Genomic DNA, 19,424 nt, shown 5'->3' with positions numbered 1-19,424 from the left:
TTTACAAGAATGACTGTAATGTCCTTCACATATTTGGGGAGAGAGAAGCCAAAAATGCCGCCAATTTGTTGAAATCAGGGCGGCAAATATCGAATGCGCCCTACAAATTCAGCACGCGGGAGTGTCTTCCACCACGATTCATTTTCTCTCATCCTTTTTGGCATCTACATTATCATCCCTGTGTAATCGTCTGAAGTTTTGCCGCTAAATCATTGCGTGCGCGAACCCTTCACCAGAACATAACTTCAAACACCATGAGCACCTCCCAGCAAGGTGAATACTCTTGTTATTGTTAATTGATTTTTGCTTTCCAACAACGTTTTTCTTTGCTCGTCCATTGATTCTTCGCTCAATTAACTCACTACTACAATTTAAGGCCGTTGACTTCGATTTCATGTTTGTTGTTTAGATATGTCTTTAGATTTTAATATTCATGAATCATATATGACCGTAATATGTTGTGGTTACTTCGAATCAAATGTTCTTAATAATCGTGGCTTATTGAATCAAAATTCCAGTCTGTTTAAGCGAGTTATGAAATTTGTGAGAAGGTAGCAGGAGATGCTGATGTGAGCCATGAATTCTATTTATTATTTTGATGCTACATTGACGGTTAGGTAATTAATCTGTGTTTTTTTATGAACAATCAGACACTGCAAGCAACGAAATGGCACAGGGCAAGGGCAACAAATCCGATAAGACTCGACGTAGTTGGTCGATGCGAGAAGAGGAGGTGCTACTTGGGGCACTGAAGGAGCTTGTGGTGCAGGGTTGGAAGTCGGATAACGGCTTCAGAGTTGGGTATCTAGGAAAGCTGGAAGAGTCGGTAAAGCATGTGTTACCAGGGACGGATCTCAAAGGTATACCGCATATCCATTCGAGAATTTCAACGTGGAAAAAGAACTATAATTCTCTGGTACTTATTTTGGGGAAGACTGGTGTGGGTTTCAATGTCGACGGTAGGCACATGATAGACTGTGATGCAGAGCTTTGGCCTGAGATCTTAAAGGTAGTTCAACTTTGCGCAGATTTTTTTTAGTTACCTTGACGATGTATTTGGTTTTTCTAATTAATTTGTATGGTGATTCACTTACCGTGTCCATGTGTGTAGGTTGACCCCAACGCAGCAAGATGAATACTGAGAGTTGGCCCCATTTGGAAGCATGGAAGGAGATATTCGGAAAGGATCGTGCTACTGGTTTGGCAGCGGAAGATGCCGCGGATGCAGTTAACGAAATGCAGCACGGGGATGAAGTTGACAATGATGGAATGCAGGGCGATTACCATGCACAATTTGATACAGATGCAGATAATGAGGAAGCATATGACAGTGTGTGCCAGCCTCCCAAAGTGGGATGTGCTCCAAGAGCTTCTAGCAAGAAACGTAAGGCTGACCACGCGTACGATGTTCTTTGCCAAGTCATAGAATCAATGAGCAAGACTGCCAATGAAAGGATGGACACGATGGCATCGCGAGTTGGGTATGAGCAGGACTTAAGTGCTGCTAGGAAAGAAGTCTTCACTCAATTGAGCAACATGCCCACTTTAACCATGGATGACAGATTTGAGGCATACGAAATCCTGGCAGGTGACAAGCAGGCACTTGAATTGTTTATGGCACTTCCTCATGATGCAAAGCCACCATATGTCGTGCGTATACTCATGAAGAAGCAACTCTAGGTTAGATATATATGCATGTGCTATTTTGGTCTTATTCTGTGAATCTTATGGATGCTTTATTTTGTAATTAAATGATGGTTTTTGTAAATAGTACTCCCTCCGTCCCACTCCAATAGGCTCAGTTTCCTTTTTGGGTTGTCCCACTCCAATAGGCTCAGTTTCCTTTTTGGGTAAAAAAGTTGTACTTAATTGGTGTGGACCACACCACTTTACTACCATTTTCCTACTAAAAAGTAAGTTTTCTTAATCTCCGTGCCCAAAAGAAGTGAGCCTATTGGAGTGGGACGGAGGGAGTAAGAAGAAGCAAATGGTTGATATTAATGTATGCTTCTCTGTTAATTCTTTTTTGTATAGATATTGAAAACGAATTAGTAGATGCCTATATATAAATATGTTTTGCAATCTGTGTTGGGTTTAATATGTGTATGGATTTCCCAATGTTTGAAACTCCATTTCATATGTTCTCTGTGTACCCAAAATTGGTTTTATTTGAAACAGCAAGTGATTTGTTGGCGATTTCCTGATCTCCTTGAGTACATGGATTTAGTTTTGTCTAATTTATTCATCACAACATCATTATGTCAATATTAATGCACCAAAATTCACATTTCATAATAAAATGAACTCCATCTTAACTATTATAATGAAGCACTTGCTGGTACAAAATAAAAAAAGATGAGCTAGTTCAAGCAAGTTGTTACAGGAGATGTGCCTAATGGTGGCCTAATTCATGCTTGCAAAATATTTAGATACAATAAAACATCATGAGATATGGTCAACACAACCTTCCTTACAAGAGTTGGATTTTGGCTTCATGGGAAATGCATTTTGGCTGCCGATGGCCCGCCACTCGACTCCCCGATGTCATCGAAAACAAGCTTTCGGGCTGTTGGGGGTTTCACCACAGGAGATTTCACCTCTTCCTCGGAGATGGAAATGTTTTTGTTAGTTTTCGATTCCGCAAACCCATCGGTGGAGTCTCCTATTATGATCTCAGTGGGGGATGCTTCCTTCTTCGTGGCGTCGTACCCGAAAAGTAGGCAGAGCTTGGACCACAGAGGATCTCCATTCTCGTAGTAGGCTCTAGCAAAGTCATCATCCTTGAGTTGGGGATGAATGATGGAAAAAAAGGTGCAATAAACTTTTCAGCCCATATAAGCTATGAATCTAGGAATCCACAGACATATTTTATGAGGTTGTAATATGTAGAATATGAGCCGATATTACATACCTGAAAGATTATCTTCCAAACCTTGTCATCGGCAGTAACTCGATTATTAAGCTTACCCCACTTCGTCTCTACCCGAAATGCAAGCTTCTTGAAGCAATTGTAGCGCTTCTTCAGGAAATTGACGCGATCAAGTACGTCGTTGTAGGTGACGTTGGCTCCGATTTCTTTGTTCAATGCCTCCATTGCACATATGTAAGCATGCGGCGAATTGGCGGGATGCACTGGCTTACATTCCTCCTCACGCTCCACCATTCGCCTGATCAAGTACGAATCGAGAGCAATGTTCCATATCCCATTATAAAGAAACCATTCCTGTGAAGGCTCTCCGAATGATTTCATTTTTTGCCTTTTTTGTGATGGAAGTGGCAAGAGATTATGGAATTTTTATGTGCTCTTCACTTGAAGGGGGAGATTAGCATATATAATGGTTAATACTTGATATTATCTCTGACCGAAAATATATAAAAAATGAAAATTACAGTACAAAAATTAAGAATGGGCAGTTGGGGGTTGAAAAAAAAATTAAACTTGAAATGACATAGTTCTTTCAAGTGAAAGACTCCTGGCGCAGCCATTTTGAGCCTTAAAATGGGTTCATGCGCCTTGATCTATTTAAGGCTACCTGCAAAATAAAATCATTTCAAGTAATGAATATGTGCCAACTACTAGAAGGTCAAATCGTGAGAAGCACAATTTATAGGAAGGGAAATATGTTAATTTATTGGCAGAAAATAAAATTTAAAAATAACAGTGGGAAAAAATTTATTGAAATGGCATTCATATGGTACACTATAATTAATTCCATATGAAGGTCAAGTAAATATAATTGCATGCAAATAATAAGATCACAATTGCATGAATCCATAGAAAATACTAAAAAAAATTTGGCTGCAAGAATTGAAAAGCCACTCAAGTCTTTCCACCTTCTCGGAGATGATGGTGGATATACATCAAATCAATGTAGGCTAATCACATTTATGGATATAAAACACCCCAACACCCCCTTTCATGCATTTACCCTTCACCAATTTCTCTCGCACAACCAAACTTTCCAGCCACAAATGGATTCCCTAGGTGAGATCGACGCTCAATCCCTGTATATCTATGATGACCAGTGGACTGCCAAGCGTGACAATTTCTTATTGGAGGCGTTGATCGCGAAGAAGGATGAATACAGCCCTCTCCCGCCGCACAAATCTGTGCACGCAAAGCTCTGCACACTCGACGCTTTCAACCGCACCTTCAACACTACCTTTGGGCTCATCGAACTTGAAGATCGACTCGCGTTCCTAGAAGGTCGCCACAGGACCTTCAAGCGCATGACCAATGTGAAGGGTGCATACTGGGATGTCGAAAGGAACATGGTTGTTGCAGCAGACGTGGTTTGGAAGAAAATAATCAAGGTAAGCAAATATTATACAACATTTGGATCATGGATTAAGTTGATATTTGTACATTTGCTGATTTTGTTTCATATTTGTAGGACGATGAGTTCGCCGAAGCTTTTTTCTGGAAAGGAGAACCCGAGTGGCGCAATCTGAGCCTCCTCTTCGATGCACAGAGTGTAAAATCGGAGTCATCGCGTAGCCGCAATGTAATCATCATCAGTGATGATTCGTCTGCGGAGCCTATGAAGAGCAGGATGCAGCCATTTGAGCCCGCATACTCCGAAGCAGATGTGACATCCCCCCCTTCATCGCTCCCCCGCTTAGCGGGCCGCATACGCTAGCACGACGACAGTTCGGTGATGGAAAAGCCGGTGGAGCTAGTAACTGGCCATCAATCGAGTGACGGCTGCAATTCCCGGTGCCAAATGTTGTTGATCGTGAGCCGATGGATCTCGATGACGATGATAACGATGACTCCGGTGATGTCACATCCCCTGCCGTTTGTGAGGCTTCCTGTGCTTCGTCGTGGGCTCCTTGGCCTTAAAGCTTGGTGAATGTTTGCTTAGGTTGTTGCTTCTTTTGTTGTTTATATGACTATTTCCCTTATGACTCAATGTTTTCTTTTTTAGATATTCCCCCCTGTCTCTGAAACTCTAGGTGAATCCGTGGGGGGAGTATATGTAATTAAATTTTGGAATGTCTGCAATCTATATAATTGCAGATATCTATGAAATCTATCATATCTATGAAATATATGAAATCTACTATATCTATGAAATCTATATAATTGCAGATATCTATGATATATATGAAATCTATGAAATCTATGTGATCTATGAAATCTATGAAATGTATTATATTATGAAAACTATATGAAATCTATGAAATCCATTTTGGTTGAAAACTATTATATGAAATCTATGAAATCTATGTGATTGTGATCTATGAAATCTACATGGATTTGAGATAGAAAACATGATACTATGAAATTTTTTTGTTGGTTGAAAACTATTTCCCTTATATAAATCATAGCAGAATGGCCACAATTATATGATATCTATTTTTTAATTCTATATATGAGATCTATAAATTCTATATATATGAAATCTATTTTTTTAATTATATGAAAAAGATACAATTATATATATGAAATCTATTAGTTCTATGAGATCATAGCAGAAAAAGATACAATTATATGGAGTAATATATAGACATCCATTTTGAGCCTGATTTTTTCACAAAAGAGGATTTAAAATCCAACAACAACATGATTAATAATCCATAAACGCAAAATCCTAAACAAGAGTGTCCAACATAATGGGAGCAACCTATCTACTACACACAATTTCCCACAAGTGTTTTTAATCCAAATTCATAACAGCCTAACTTATATCAACAACTTCCCAATTAGAGCCCCACAAACGAGCGTGAGAATCAACACATAGAAAAGAGGAACTTGGACATCATCCCTGGGGCCAACTCTAACGTGAGTGTTGGATCTCGGCTGCGGAGAATCTACAACTCCGGGGCTGGACGCGTGCTCCTCGTCCAATGGTTGGTAAGTACTTGCTGAACAACAGCTTGTAATCGGGACTGTTCCTGGGAAACCACAATGGTATTCGTCGTACCAAAAAAAGCCTCCTACGTGACCCTTCCTTGTAGGGCATTTATAGTACCACCTTCCTGGGTTTTGAGCCTTCGGGCCGGCACACATTAGCAACATCCGTCCGCGCCTGCAACTACAGTCCGGCGCAGGATGCCTGTCCATATATCTGAAACCAAAACAATTTTGATGCCCATCAGTCTAATATTAAAGCACAATGACACGATAAAGCATATTCTACCGTAAAGCATACACAACAAACTATTCATATCCCCTGTTGAAGTTCTTTCTATATTACTGACAAGCACCAATGATATCTAACAAGCAGCTCATTCTCCAAGCATATAAACAGAAAACCCATTAAATTGAAAGCCTCACATATCCAGCAATCAGCATACACAACTTCTAATAAGGTCAATAGCAAATGTGTACAACCCAAACAACAAGACAAGGTTCAGTCTAAAATATGCATGGATGAAGCAGTTCAAATGTTGTTCGCATAATTGTTCCACATGGATTGTGCAATTGCATCTCGCTCTGCATTCCAGGCCGGAGAGGACTCGATTACATCGATGAAATCGCCCTCAATCTCAGCATCATTCTGCTCATTTGTGGCTGCGTTGTCAAACTCGTGTTCAATTGGGTCGTCGGGCATCTCCGCACGGATGAAATTATCAAGAATGAAACAAGCCATGATAAGTCAGACCTGAGTCTTCACGGGATAAAAGGTTGCACTTCTCAATATCCCCCAACGCATTTTCATGATTCCAAAGGCACGTTCAATAACGTTTCGTGCCTTCGAATGCCTTAGGTTGAATAACTCCATTGCATTCTGCGGTCGGGCTGTGTTCGGTCCCCATTCCTTAAGATGGTATCGTACACCCTTGTACGGAGTTAAAAACCCCTCGCTGTTGGCGTACCCGTTGTCTGCTAGACAATAGTTTCCTGTTTTATTACCAATTCTGCTCTGTCAGAATATGAAAAGCAATTAATTTCCAAAGTACATAGAAGTTGTGTGATAACAAAGAGTAATACCTTTAGGCACTCTCAGCCCATTAACTCGTACGAGGGCATCGCGCAATATTCTCGAATCAGCTGTCGAACCCTCCCAACCAGGCAAAACGTAGACAAACTTCATATTACGATCACAAACAGCGAGTGTGTTAGTAGAAATCTGCCCTTTCCGTGTCCGGTACCTAGGCTTGTCAGCATTGCTCACCATGACGTTTATATACGTGCCATCAAGAGCACCCAAACAGCCCTACGTAGTAGAATTAACATAACTCTCAAGGCATTTGAAACTTAAGATGAGTAGGCAGAATAATTGAATCTAAAATATGAAGAAAGGTATGAAAATGAGTTACCTTGAACCATCGCCATCTGCTATCCGCACAATCGTCTGGAACGGGAACGAGTTTGATGAATAAAACTTCGTGCAATTTGATAACTGCTTTCAGCACGAGATGCACGAATCTTGACACAGTTTGACCAGACCGGATGAAATCGAACCTAACAACCCTATTTTTTTTGTGGTGTGCTAGAATGGATAAAAACATTGCCACTTGCTCTTCGACCTTAATATACCTTCCATCTGTTAACCCCCCTAACTCACGTAGCAAAGTACATAGACGACCGAATGTGTTGCGGTCCATACGTAAGTTCGATAGACAATCGACATCACTAACACCCACAAGCCTAGTCATATGCATGGTTTGAGCATGAATACGTTCAATAATACCAAAAGCAGGCAGGTCGGAACCCCTCTTTCGTTTGCGTGACGATATCCTAACCATAATGTGGTAAGCTACCAATAATAAAACCAACTTTTGACAGAGAAGTTGCTCTTCCATCAACAAGTATATACACAGGGTTTCAACATCGTCTGTCGGCATTATGATTCACAACAAACAAACGTAGAACACGAGTCTGCAAACGAATGACAACTTTTACCCCAAAGCAATACAGACGAATAACGTGTAATTCAAACTAAAGACAGCTCATATACTCTACATGTGCATAATACCCAAATTCAAAAACTACCAACAAATTTATCATAATTGGATAATTTCCCAAATGGCAAACTTCAGGAGCATACAAATTCAATATCATATTCAAATCACACATAGTTCTTCAATCACCAAAAAAACTGACACGATATTTGTTAATACTCAAAGACACACTTGGAAATAACAGCAATTCATTGTTAACAATATTCTGCCGATCACAATTGCATACCGCATTCATATATAAAATTATCGCAGCCAGACACCTCATAGACTAACGACATAAGAATCGTATAAGAAATAGTCACAGTAATTCACGACAAGAGCATGAGCAGTTTTTCTATTCACGATGGGTATGAAATAGGTGTAAGTACCTTGATCTGTTTTGGTGGAGATGAAACCCTCGCACAACGAAAACAGCCTGCACAAGCACAAGACCACCAATCCAGGTCCAGGACACACCTAAGTTCAAAAGGTTTTAAAAATCCAAAAATTAGAAATAGTCACCACAATTCAATTTGTTGCCCATATCAAAAAGTAAAACTGAAGAAGAAGAAGAACAAGAGTGAAAGATTAAAATGCTAGAAGAGCTGTCAAATATTAAGCTACAACACAATGTCCTGGTAAATCTACGAATCTCATTTTGCCATTCATATTTCAAGCTGCAAGCTAGGCTTAGGAATCTGCTGAACCAATTGATTTCTTACAAACACAGAACACAAATTTGCAGCAAACGTCCAAGAAAAAAAAAAGAAAAAAAAATAAAAAACAAAAGGGAATGGTCTAACAAATAACACCTAAAGCTCAACCTCTTCGAAATTTGATTTCACCCAGCATTTGTTTTTGTGGTATTTAACAGAGGGACCAATCAAAAAAAAAAAAACTGGAACTAAATTCCCCAAATCTGATTTCAAAATTTTCAAATATCGAAATACATCACCTACGACGCACTCGACGTTTTTCTCCCGGCGAATTCTTGAAGAACTGTTGCCCACTATGACACATAAATGGCGCAGTAAGGTGGCAATTCACGAAGCCTTCGATTTTTGAAGTGAATTGAAGGGTAAAATTGTAACGGGAAAATTAATAGAAATCACTGTTGAAGAAGGAAAATTTGATCTGGGGGTGCGGTGGATGAATTAAGTCAGCGGAATAGTGAAATTGATGCGGGCTTCTAATTTTCGGCGGGCCTGGCATATTATTAATGGAGCCCATCAAACTCCGAGACAATGGGTCTATGTTAATTAATCTCCCTTAATAATAGCCATCAAACATGCCCTAAGTGAGATGTCTATTTACCGACTTCATTGCACAATTAAATGCATTGGTGATGGTGAGTGTCCGTCAGAATCTCACCTTCAAATAAAAATGAAATTATCAATCTACACTATATTAAAAAGATAATCTCAATTTTAAATTGATTTGAATTATAATTTTAAAATATATATTGCTCTTGAACCTCAGTCAGTTACTTCTCCGACTATTCAACAGTCGAAGGATATTGCTAGTCGACTAGAAGAGTAGGTTACTCAGGGGATGCAGATGCTATCGGAGCCGAAGAGAGGACGCGATCGTCCAAAGGGCTCGGAAAAAGGGCATGGGAAGGGAGCCTATGCAGGCAGCTCCAGAAGGTAGCATAAAAAGTCGTCTTAGGAATGCGGGAGAAATGAGTCACAAACCGAGGGACTTTATGATTGATTTTAGCAATAGTCCTAGTATGCATAATGGATGATTATCCTGAGATTAAGTATTGATTGAGTCGTCTTTTGTTTTTTGCTTCTTTCGAGTTTTGTGTCCTTAGTCTGCGTCTTTGTGCTTTTAAGGGATGTCATCTTTTTCTTTCTTTTTTTTTATATTAAACCTCAATTTCATCATCATTAACATAAAGTTATAAATAAATAAATCAGGGGAGAGCTAAAGTAAAAACGCTTCTTAAAATATAAATATAAACGTTTTTTAATGTACGAATTTTATCCAACAGGGTTACGAATTCATCCAACATGGTTACGAATTGTGAAAAATAAATTTTTGCTACCTTTGGGATTCGAACCCAAGACCACGAATTCATCCAAAAGGGTTACGAATCAACCGTAGATCTTGATGATCTAAGGGCTGAAAATCATTTATATTTTATACACTTAGGGCCCGTTTGATATGGGTTTATAGGTAGGATAAATTAAATTAATACAGATTAGTGTGATATTTGATATCATGTGCAGTTAATATGGTCAACTCCTACTTAATCCTACTTCTCCATGCTATTTTGTGGGATTAACCCATACTAATAATCTGCCCACCCCCCTCGGATAAATTTAATACTGAGAAGTTGGATAAAAATTCTGCTACCCTTCCTCACGCATATCGATGCAAATGCCCAAGTAATGGTGGACACACATGATATTTTTAAAATTATGTGAGGATAGTTTTGGTATTAGATAATATAATCCAGCATAATCCTATGGATATCAAACATAATATAGGATTAAGTAGCCATGATATCAAACACCCATAAAATAATATAAATCCACACTAATCCACACTAATTTCTCAAGATAATTTTAATCCTAATAAATCCTAAATTGCAAATCAAACGGCCCCTTAAGAGTGTTTTTATTCTAGCTCTCCCCAATAAATCACATTTTATTTTATATCCCCACTATCTCTCAATAGGGGTGAGCAGGGGTCAGACCCGGATCGATTCGAACCGACCCGTCGGATTTGATGGACCGAATTTTTTAAATTATTGGACCGATCTGGACTGAATCCTAGGTGTGAACCGACCCGGGACCGGACCGAACCGAACCCGAACAACGGGTCCGGTTCGGTCTGGTCCAACCCGCCGACATCCCATTATTGATCCAAACATCAACCAAACCTAAAAAAAATTACAAGGCCCAAGAAGTGGCCCAACTTCCTTCACCCTAAATCACACATGGCTGGAAGCCCCAATGCTCTTTCTCTCTCCCATGCCTTCGTTCACAATTGCAGAAAATCCTCCTCTTATTTGTCAAGAAAAATTGCTGCCGCCACTACTCAAAATCCGGCCACTAGAACTCCAGCGCCGCTTCGGCTGTTGGGCGAGGCGTCGAGGGGTGGCTGCTGCTGCTGGGGAGTGGGGGCGGCGTGGGCCTGCTGTGGCCTGCAGGTCTGGGCGCGGGCGAAGCAGCATACTGAGTGACATAGGGGAAGGTGTGGGCCATCGTGGCGTCCAGCTCGAGGCTGGGCGGAGGTGCGGCCGGCAGCCAGCGGGTTTGAGTGGGTAAGGGGTGGCAGGCGGCTAGGGATTTCAAACTTCACTTGAGTTCAGATTTGAACTTTTAACTCAATACCGGTAGGGGAATTCAGATTCTAGGGAATAATAGGGATTAAAGTATTAAAATTTATTAATATTATTTTAAATATATAAATTAAATAATTATATTTTATAAATGTATGGGTCGGTCCGAGTTCAGCGGGTTCGAGCGGGTCCAGACCGGACCGACCCAAAATATTTTCGATTCTATAAATTGGACCCGAACCAGACCGCATAGGTATGCTGGGTCGGGTCGATCTGGGTGGGTTCGTTTTGGGTTTGCTCACCCCTATCTCTCACAAAAACTCATTCAAACAAATCTACTAATCAATCATAAAAACTTAAGTGTGATAGCAAATAAATTATGTAATATTATTAAATACTCTCTCTGTCTCACTTATCTTGTCACACTTTATTTTTTAGTTTATCCAATTTATAATGTCACTTTTCAAAAATAATATGTGGTCCCTACTATATCTACACACATAAAATAAGTAGTCTCTACCTACTTTACATTCTTAACCATTTATTATTAATTTCCGTGCCCAAAGCAAATGTGTCAAGATAAGTGAGACGGAGAGAGTAACAAAGATGCAAACAAATTATGTAACAATATCATGTTGATTTTAACATATTCTCTTATATTCATTTTTATTAATTTGACGATCAGATCACACAATAAATTTGTATGTTTTCTTATTTGATTTTATCAGTATATCCATATTCGCAAAATACTCAAATTGGTATTCTAAGGGGGTGTATTTAAATAAAAATTTAAAAGATTTTGACTGATTTTTTTATAATTTGTGGATTTCGTTAATTTCATGGATTGTTTAAATTCTATGTAGAGTTTAGCAGATTATGTTAGATTGATTTATCTCTATTTTCATAGACTTTATAAAATTTTGAAGGAAATTTTTGATAATTTGACGAGAAATTGATTTAGCTTTTATATGTATATATAGATTAGTCAATCTTATAAATATATATTGAGAAAAAAGACAGGAATTTTTTTTACCGATGGACCATTTTTTTTTTTGGCAGAAAATATATCTAATTGAGAAGTGATCTTATATTTATTCACAAAAATTGTCAAAATTCTCTTTCAATGTACCATTGCAGAACTATGGTCAATATTTGAGAGAAGAAAGCAAAAAAAAAAAAAATGGAGAAAAGTGCCCTTATATCTATTCACAAAAAAACTTTCAAAATCCCCTTTCACTGCACCATTCTAGAACGATGGTCGATATTTGAGAGAAGTAAGTAAAAAAAAAAATTGAGAGAAAAAAGGAATGAAAATAGCTGAAAATTTGGACATACCTGATTTCTCTTTTCTTTTCTTGTTGATTTTGGCTTGAGAGAAGATGTCAAAATCTCTTATGTAGAAGTGATATTCTGGAGGAATTTTGTATTTATATTAAGGCATTAGAATCTTATAGAGTCCATGACATATTAAAATCACACAAATTTTCAATATCATCAGATTTCGATGGATATTTAAGATTCATAATTGAATACCAATAGATTTTTAAGGAGTATTTAAAATATGAATTGAATAACTATAGACTTTTGAAATACAAAAAAAATATTTTAAATTCTGAATTGAATACACCCCCCCTAAATATCGTACATACTATAGACAATTAAGTAAAAAAAAATGAATTTTATATTCTAAAAGTATTTTAATGAAATAAGAACCATATATATAGGGGTGGGCTTAAATAAAAACATCACTTAGAATATAAAATAAGAATCATTTTCAGCCCTTAGATCATCAAGATCTACGGTTGATTCATTACCTTATTTGATGAATTCATGGTCCCGGGTTCGATTCTCATAGGTAGCAAAAAATTTATTTTTCGCAATTCATAAATTTATACAACGAATTCATACGTGTTCTACATATAATTCATACATTAGCTAGTTCGTATTTTATATGTTAAGAAATGTTTATATCCTAACCTTTCCATACCTTTGAGATTCGAACTCAGGACCACGAATTCATCCAACAAGGTTACGAATCAACCGTAGATCTTGATGATCTAAGGGCTTAAAATCATTTATATTTTATACATTTAAGAGTGTTTTTATTCTAGTCATCTCCTATATATATATAAACAATATACTTGCATTACCATTTTGAGAAGGAAACACAATATTTGGCCACTAATTGAAAAAACACAAAATTTGGCCATTTTTTTTTACGTTTTAGGACTATTTTGCCCATAATTAGGGCGGACAAGATTCGGGTTTGCGCGCTGGTTAGGCACACATGACACTATTAGTGTCATTAGTGCTATATACTCAGTGTTGCACGAATGGTACTTATGGCCATATTAGTGTCATTAATGCCATATATTTGTGTGCTGATATTATTTAGATGAGTACAGTTATATGACCATTTTGAACACTTCTCGTAGGGTTTAGATTATCCATTTAGGCTCGGTTTGATAGGGTCTATTAGATTAGATAAATTGTATTTCTCAACTTAACACTCCGTTTGATAGGCATTGTAAATAATAGTGCAGGCCCGCATATAAACCGAAGCCCGCAGCTAATTCACTGTGCGTCCGAGAAAATCAAACCAATGCTCACCCCCAGTTCATTAATATCGAATGAACAGTGAATTGAGATTAAATTGGTACTTTACATTTTTATCCTTGAAATTGAATCAAAATCGGAGAACCATAAATCCCGCCCTTCAGCGGTGCCTCTTTCGACAAAACAACGCAAGTTCTTCAGCTGGTTTTTTATTTTATTCGGCAGATCCTTTCGAAGGTGGGTGGGTTTTGGGTGAAATTTCGCAACTATTTCTCTTTGCAAATGATATCTTGCTCGTGTATTGTGAAATTCGTACGCAAAGGCTGATTAGGGTTCTATTTTCGGTGCCTTTTTTTCATTTGTTCTAGAAATTATGACTTGGGTCTGCAGAAATTATGGATGTTAGTCGTTTTTCCTTTGTTGTTTCTTGGTCATCTCATGCTTGAGGCAAATCAAATTGCTTTCGACAGTTTATTTGGTTTGCAAGAGGTACATTAATTAGATCTAATTATGAAAGGTTATTCAATTTTTTATGCTTTCCCGTTCCATTTTCATGAACTATTGTATACTTGTGCTTGCACTATTTGATTTGTGTTGCTTATTTTTACTTCCTGAAATTCTGAAAAGTTCAACACTTTTTTTCTTTAGCTGCAGATCCGGTCTTTCTTCCCTCATCAGTGGTGTATACATTGGAGTCGAAGGTGCCGTCAATACACTGTTTAAAACGAGGTACAAGTTTTTGAAAGGGTGGCCGTATAATTTAATTCATTTGTGCAATTTGCTGGGGATGTCAATCTAGCCCGAAACCCGTGGGCTGACCCGATTAACCCGCCACCCGAGAGGGTTAGGGTTGAATATTTTCAACCCGATAAAAGTTACAACCCGATTAGCCCGTAACCGAATAGCCCGACACCCGATAGGGCTGGCCTGACTAACTCGATGGGCTAGCTCGAAACCCGAATACTTAATATTAAATATTTAGATATAAAAATAAAAAAAATGACAAAATATTATAAAGTCTCATCATTTCATTTTTCTGTATTTTTGAGATGCTTTGCTTCTATGAATTCAAACTATTGTTGGATATTTTATTATTTTTTCGTTAACAAAGTTGAACATTTTATTGTTACCAACTTATTTTACTCCCTCCGTCCCATTGATCTTGTCCCGTATTCCTTTTTTGTTTGTCCCACGATCTTGTCTCATTTCTATAAATGGTAACAATTAGCTAAACAATAAGAATTCTTAATTACATTTCTCTCATACTTTATCACTTTTTCACATTCTCTTTCCTACTTTATTATCTTCTCTTTCCTACTTTATCACTTTATTACATTCTCTTTCTTACTTTATCACCTTCCATCTCCTACTTTATTAATTTTATATTTTTATTACCTACATACTTTAAACACTAATAATATTCTCTTTAATAATCGTGCCGAAACCAAATGGTATTGAATCACGTCAGAGGCACAAAGTGTTACAATGATTTTAGAAAAGTGAACGACGACCTGAAAGACAATTATAAGGAAGCATGATACACAATGGGTTTCCTAGAAAATGACAAATTAAAGAACATATTTTATCCATTTTAATTTTGTGTGTTATTTAAACAATTTATTAATATTTACTTTGTAATGTCAAAATTTTCTTCAGATGAATAATCAATTATTGTAAAAAATTATATTTCATTATTTAAATTAGGTAATAAGCGGATATCACTATACGAGTATGGGAAGAGGACAAGCAATAAAATTATTTTTAATAAGATATGATTAGTACGAGTCTATAAATTCTAAACATACTTCTTAAATTGTATAATTTCCTAATTTATGAAATTGAATGATACAAGTTTAAAGAAATATTTAGTTGATAGTGTGTTTAGTAGAGAAACGTACCGACCACTTTTGAATTGTAGGGTTATTAATTGTAGAGAAAGGTATCAGACACTTTTATTATTTATACTAGGTATTATTAATATTTACTTTCTTATCTTTTGATTTTCAATAAGACAGATAATAAATTATTGTAACAACTTATATTTGACTTTTTAGATATTTATAAACTTAAACAAGTTTGAGAATAATTAACGGATATTACTATACGTGTTTTGACAAAAATTGGTAGTAATTTTTTTTTTGAATTGAGTTTGCGACATGACTGGTATATAAATTCTAAAAAGATTTCGTATAATGTATAATTTCTACATTTATTATAAATTAATTTCTAATCTTTTATAATTTATGATATTTATTATAAATGTATACTTTGTAATGTCCAGAAACAGACATATATTGATTGTTAATTGTATAGTTTTTATTATTCATACTCTTTATTGTTAACACATACATATAGATGTTCAGGAATCCAAATTTATTTTTTGCGGAAGACTTCACTAATTGTGATTCTAAATAATTCTCTATTTATTAATCTTTTATTATTTATTGTTAATGTTTATTTTGAAATGTTATGAGTTTTTGTTAAGATAGATAATTAATTATCATAACAATTTATATTTGATTATTTAGATATTTAATAAATTTAAGCATATTCGGGTAATTAGCTGATATTATTATTATGAATTTAGAATGAAAATGAGTAGTAAAATTATTTTTAATTAAGTTTAAAACGAATACGAGTATATTAACGAAGTTCATAATCTGCAGATTGTATAATTATCAAATTTATATTTAAAATTATTACTCTCTTCGTCCCACCTATATTGAGACTGTTTCCATTTTGGACGCTCCATTTATCTTGAGATCTTTTTTTATTTGATAAATTTTTTATCTTTTATTCACTTTTTTATATTGAAGAGAATAATAAAATTTATATATAATAATTAATTCCCGTCGAAATTCGACGGGCTACAAACTAGTTAGCAATAATATGAAAATAGACGACTCTTCTTCCTATTCCAGTGTATTTAATATACTGACCATTCATTTAATAAAATACATATAAATGAAATTAATTTACAGAGATGTTATGTTACTACCCAAAGCATCCTATATATATTCCCTCTCTCCCTCGAGGATGGTACACTTGTCATGGCATATAACCATATTTCGTTGGCTTCATTACATCATTTGCTTTTCTGTTGTGTTTTTTCCTTTCCATTGATCCCATTCCCATCCCTCCCAAGAATTTAAGCATTCGTTTACACAACAATCTTTCAAATCCGATATTGATTTTCATCTTTGCCGATGAACAATGGCGATAATGGATCTATTACGAAACAATCCCAACTTTGGAGGCCAGACGTTTAATTCAAGAGGCTTATTCCCGGCAAAATTAGGCGGCTCTTCCGCCGCCTACGCCTTCGCTTTCGGGGCTTTACTTGGGTAAGCATGTTCATCATCATCATCATCGTCATGTATCGTTGTCGTCGGTTTACATAAATTCTGAGTGGAAATGGTTTTTATGCAGATCCATAAACATGAGTTTTTGTGCAATTTGATTAATTGAACACAGAGAAACTCGAGCATAAGCTCTTGTCTTGTGAGTCACATCTACGACTACTATAACGTACATTAGTTATTTAGATTCTAATTTTCTAACCATAAAAGTTTGAGCTTGCCATCGGCACAAGTTTAACTCTAGCTTAAGCTTGAGCTTGATAATGTATCAATTCAATAACACTCTAAGTGAGTAGAAATTTTGATGCCATTTCCTTATTGTTTTGAAGGGATTGCATTTAATTAGAACGTTGATTGTTAGGAGGTATCTTGCTTAACTGAGTTTGAAACTACTGCATGAATAAGGCATTTGAGACTAGTAATTATCCTTTTTCTCATTGCAATTTATTAAATTGTTCTAAGTTTTGTTAGAATTTAACTTCTCTCATGCTGGCCAGTGTTAGCCTTGACATTATTGTGATTGTGAGGATGATGTTCCTCTGCTGAACACAATGTGTGTGTTCTGTTTATGAGCAAGATGGTGTCTTGTTAAAACTACTAGCATTCCGTGTTTGATTTGGCCCACGGCAGCTGATCCTCATCTGTTTGTGGAGAGTTGGAGTTTTGTGTTAATAACGAGGGGCGGAGGGAGTATATTGAATGGGAACTATTTCTTATAAGTACCAAAAATTTTATGAATCCACCTTCATATGCACCTTATGGAACTGGGATTTTGTGTTATCTCACGAAATGAAACGCCTATGCTTGCCAATGTGCTAGTAGAATTTTGATTTGCCATAAAACTGAAGTCATCATTAATCTTGGAAATTTATCTTTATGGAACTGATAAATTTGCAACATGAAAATGCTTACTGAACTATTCTAACACTCCTGAATCTCTTAGCTGAATTTACCTTATATACTTATGTTGGTCGATGGGTTTCAGCAATGGAGTGACGCAATATGCTTATTGCGATGCTGGTGCCACATTTGGCGAAGATTACCTTTCTAAAATACGGACTGCCTCTGGAAAAATCTTCCAAAATGAGGCACTGACATACAGTACGAAGCATTATGATTTTGAGATGAAGCCACTATTCTCAGCTTTTCATTGGAAAACTCTCGCACTGACATCATTGAGGTCGTTTTCGATATTCTATCTTCCTCTTCTAGAACCGCACTTATGCATGGAAGAGGAGGATGATGACTTTCTAGGAGATGATATGGAAGAAAATAAAATAGATTTGGTTATTCCTTTCAAGAAATCAGTGAGACAAATAATGCTTGAGGTGAGAATTTCTGTGATCTCCTTTTCATAAACTTGAATTAATTACTTATCTGGCTGGAGGACTAAGTTAATCTCAGGTTTTTGTCAATGTGCTCAGACAACAATAGTTACAACAAGACGCTATCTTGAAAGATTTGTAGTTTACTACGGTTCACAACGCATGGCTTGGAAAGTTCTCAAAGGTATTGTCACTTGTTTTCTTGTATAGCTTTCATATGCTGCTATACTGATTGTATATAAACTCTTGCAGATGTTCCCAACTCCGCCCTTCGGAAGGCTGGAAGAGGAATGCCGACTTTCACATACATATACCGTGTGAGCAGAACCACTTTTAGAGGTCATATAAATTTTTATCCGCGCCTTACTTTCATTATCAAGTCATGATATGTTGTTAACTCTTGTCAATTCACCTTATTTTCTTTCTTTCTTTTCTTGATTGGTGTCAATAGGACATTTCCTTGGAGTTTTAGCTTCATGGATCGTCCACGTTGGCATCGATATCTATCAGTTCCTTTCTTCTGTTTCGAAAGCCAAGAAAGCCATGGATACAGACACCGTTGATACAACGAAACAAGTAAGAATTCTTAGACGAAAGGTTTCTGGTGCCACTGTCGGGTGTTGTGCTTCACTTGTGTTCGCCTCAGTAGGGGCCGGGATAGGGGCGAGTTTAACTCGGCCTTCGGTAGGACAATGGATCGGTAAGAGTCGATTATCGGTTTCTGCCTTCACAAGACAGATTTGAAACTGCACAAAGCAGTTAGTCATTTTGCAGTCTGTATTTTTGTGCAGGAAGTGGCATTGGGGATGTGGCAGGGCCTATTATCATCGCCTTCTGTTTTGAGAAAGCTCGTGGTGGTCTCTAATGCCTCTTTCAAGATGAAGATGTTAATTTATCTCATTTGAGATTTTGAATTTGCACTAAGCTAGCATAGTGCATGCAGTTTGCTTGTTGATATTTAGTAGATAAATTATTTATTAAAGAAGTAGTTGCTTGGGAGAA

The 19,424-nt window shown here is 36.8% G+C and overlaps 2 protein-coding genes across 7 annotated transcripts; one reads left to right on the top strand and one right to left on the bottom strand.

The window, feature by feature from the left end:
- Positions 1 to 6,386: 6,386 nt before the first annotated feature.
- Positions 6,387 to 7,554, bottom strand: LOC130997608 (uncharacterized). Its single transcript, XM_057923024.1, has 4 exons — positions 7,267 to 7,554; positions 6,938 to 7,163; positions 6,609 to 6,847; positions 6,387 to 6,503 (listed from the first exon to the last, which is right to left on the bottom strand). Exons 1-4 carry the CDS (start codon positions 7,552 to 7,554, stop codon positions 6,387 to 6,389), a joined length of 870 nt encoding a protein of 289 aa, XP_057779007.1.
- Positions 7,555 to 13,785: 6,231 nt separating this feature from the next.
- Positions 13,786 to 19,424, top strand: LOC131006981 (uncharacterized). 6 transcript variants are annotated; one of them, XM_057934122.1, is made up of 8 exons: positions 13,786 to 13,975; positions 14,393 to 14,467; positions 17,000 to 17,082; positions 18,083 to 18,425; positions 18,522 to 18,606; positions 18,675 to 18,761; positions 18,874 to 19,122; positions 19,214 to 19,424. In XM_057934122.1, the coding sequence occupies exons 4-8, from the start codon at positions 18,222 to 18,224 to the stop codon at positions 19,285 to 19,287; spliced, it is 699 nt and encodes a 232-aa protein (XP_057790105.1). In that variant the 5' UTR covers positions 13,786 to 13,975; positions 14,393 to 14,467; positions 17,000 to 17,082; positions 18,083 to 18,221; the 3' UTR covers positions 19,288 to 19,424. The 6 variants fall into 6 exon arrangements, with proteins under 6 accessions (XP_057790105.1, XP_057790104.1, XP_057790107.1 ...); XM_057934121.1 differs by having other exon boundaries at positions 14,387 to 14,467; XM_057934124.1 differs by lacking the exon at positions 17,000 to 17,082.

This window comes from Salvia miltiorrhiza, chromosome 1 (genome assembly GCF_028751815.1).
Source record: "Salvia miltiorrhiza cultivar Shanhuang (shh) chromosome 1, IMPLAD_Smil_shh, whole genome shotgun sequence".
In the NCBI taxonomy this organism is placed as follows: domain Eukaryota; kingdom Viridiplantae; phylum Streptophyta; class Magnoliopsida; order Lamiales; family Lamiaceae; genus Salvia; species Salvia miltiorrhiza.
Note: the sequence above shows the minus strand (reverse complement) of the source record. Positions and strands in the feature narration are given on the sequence as shown.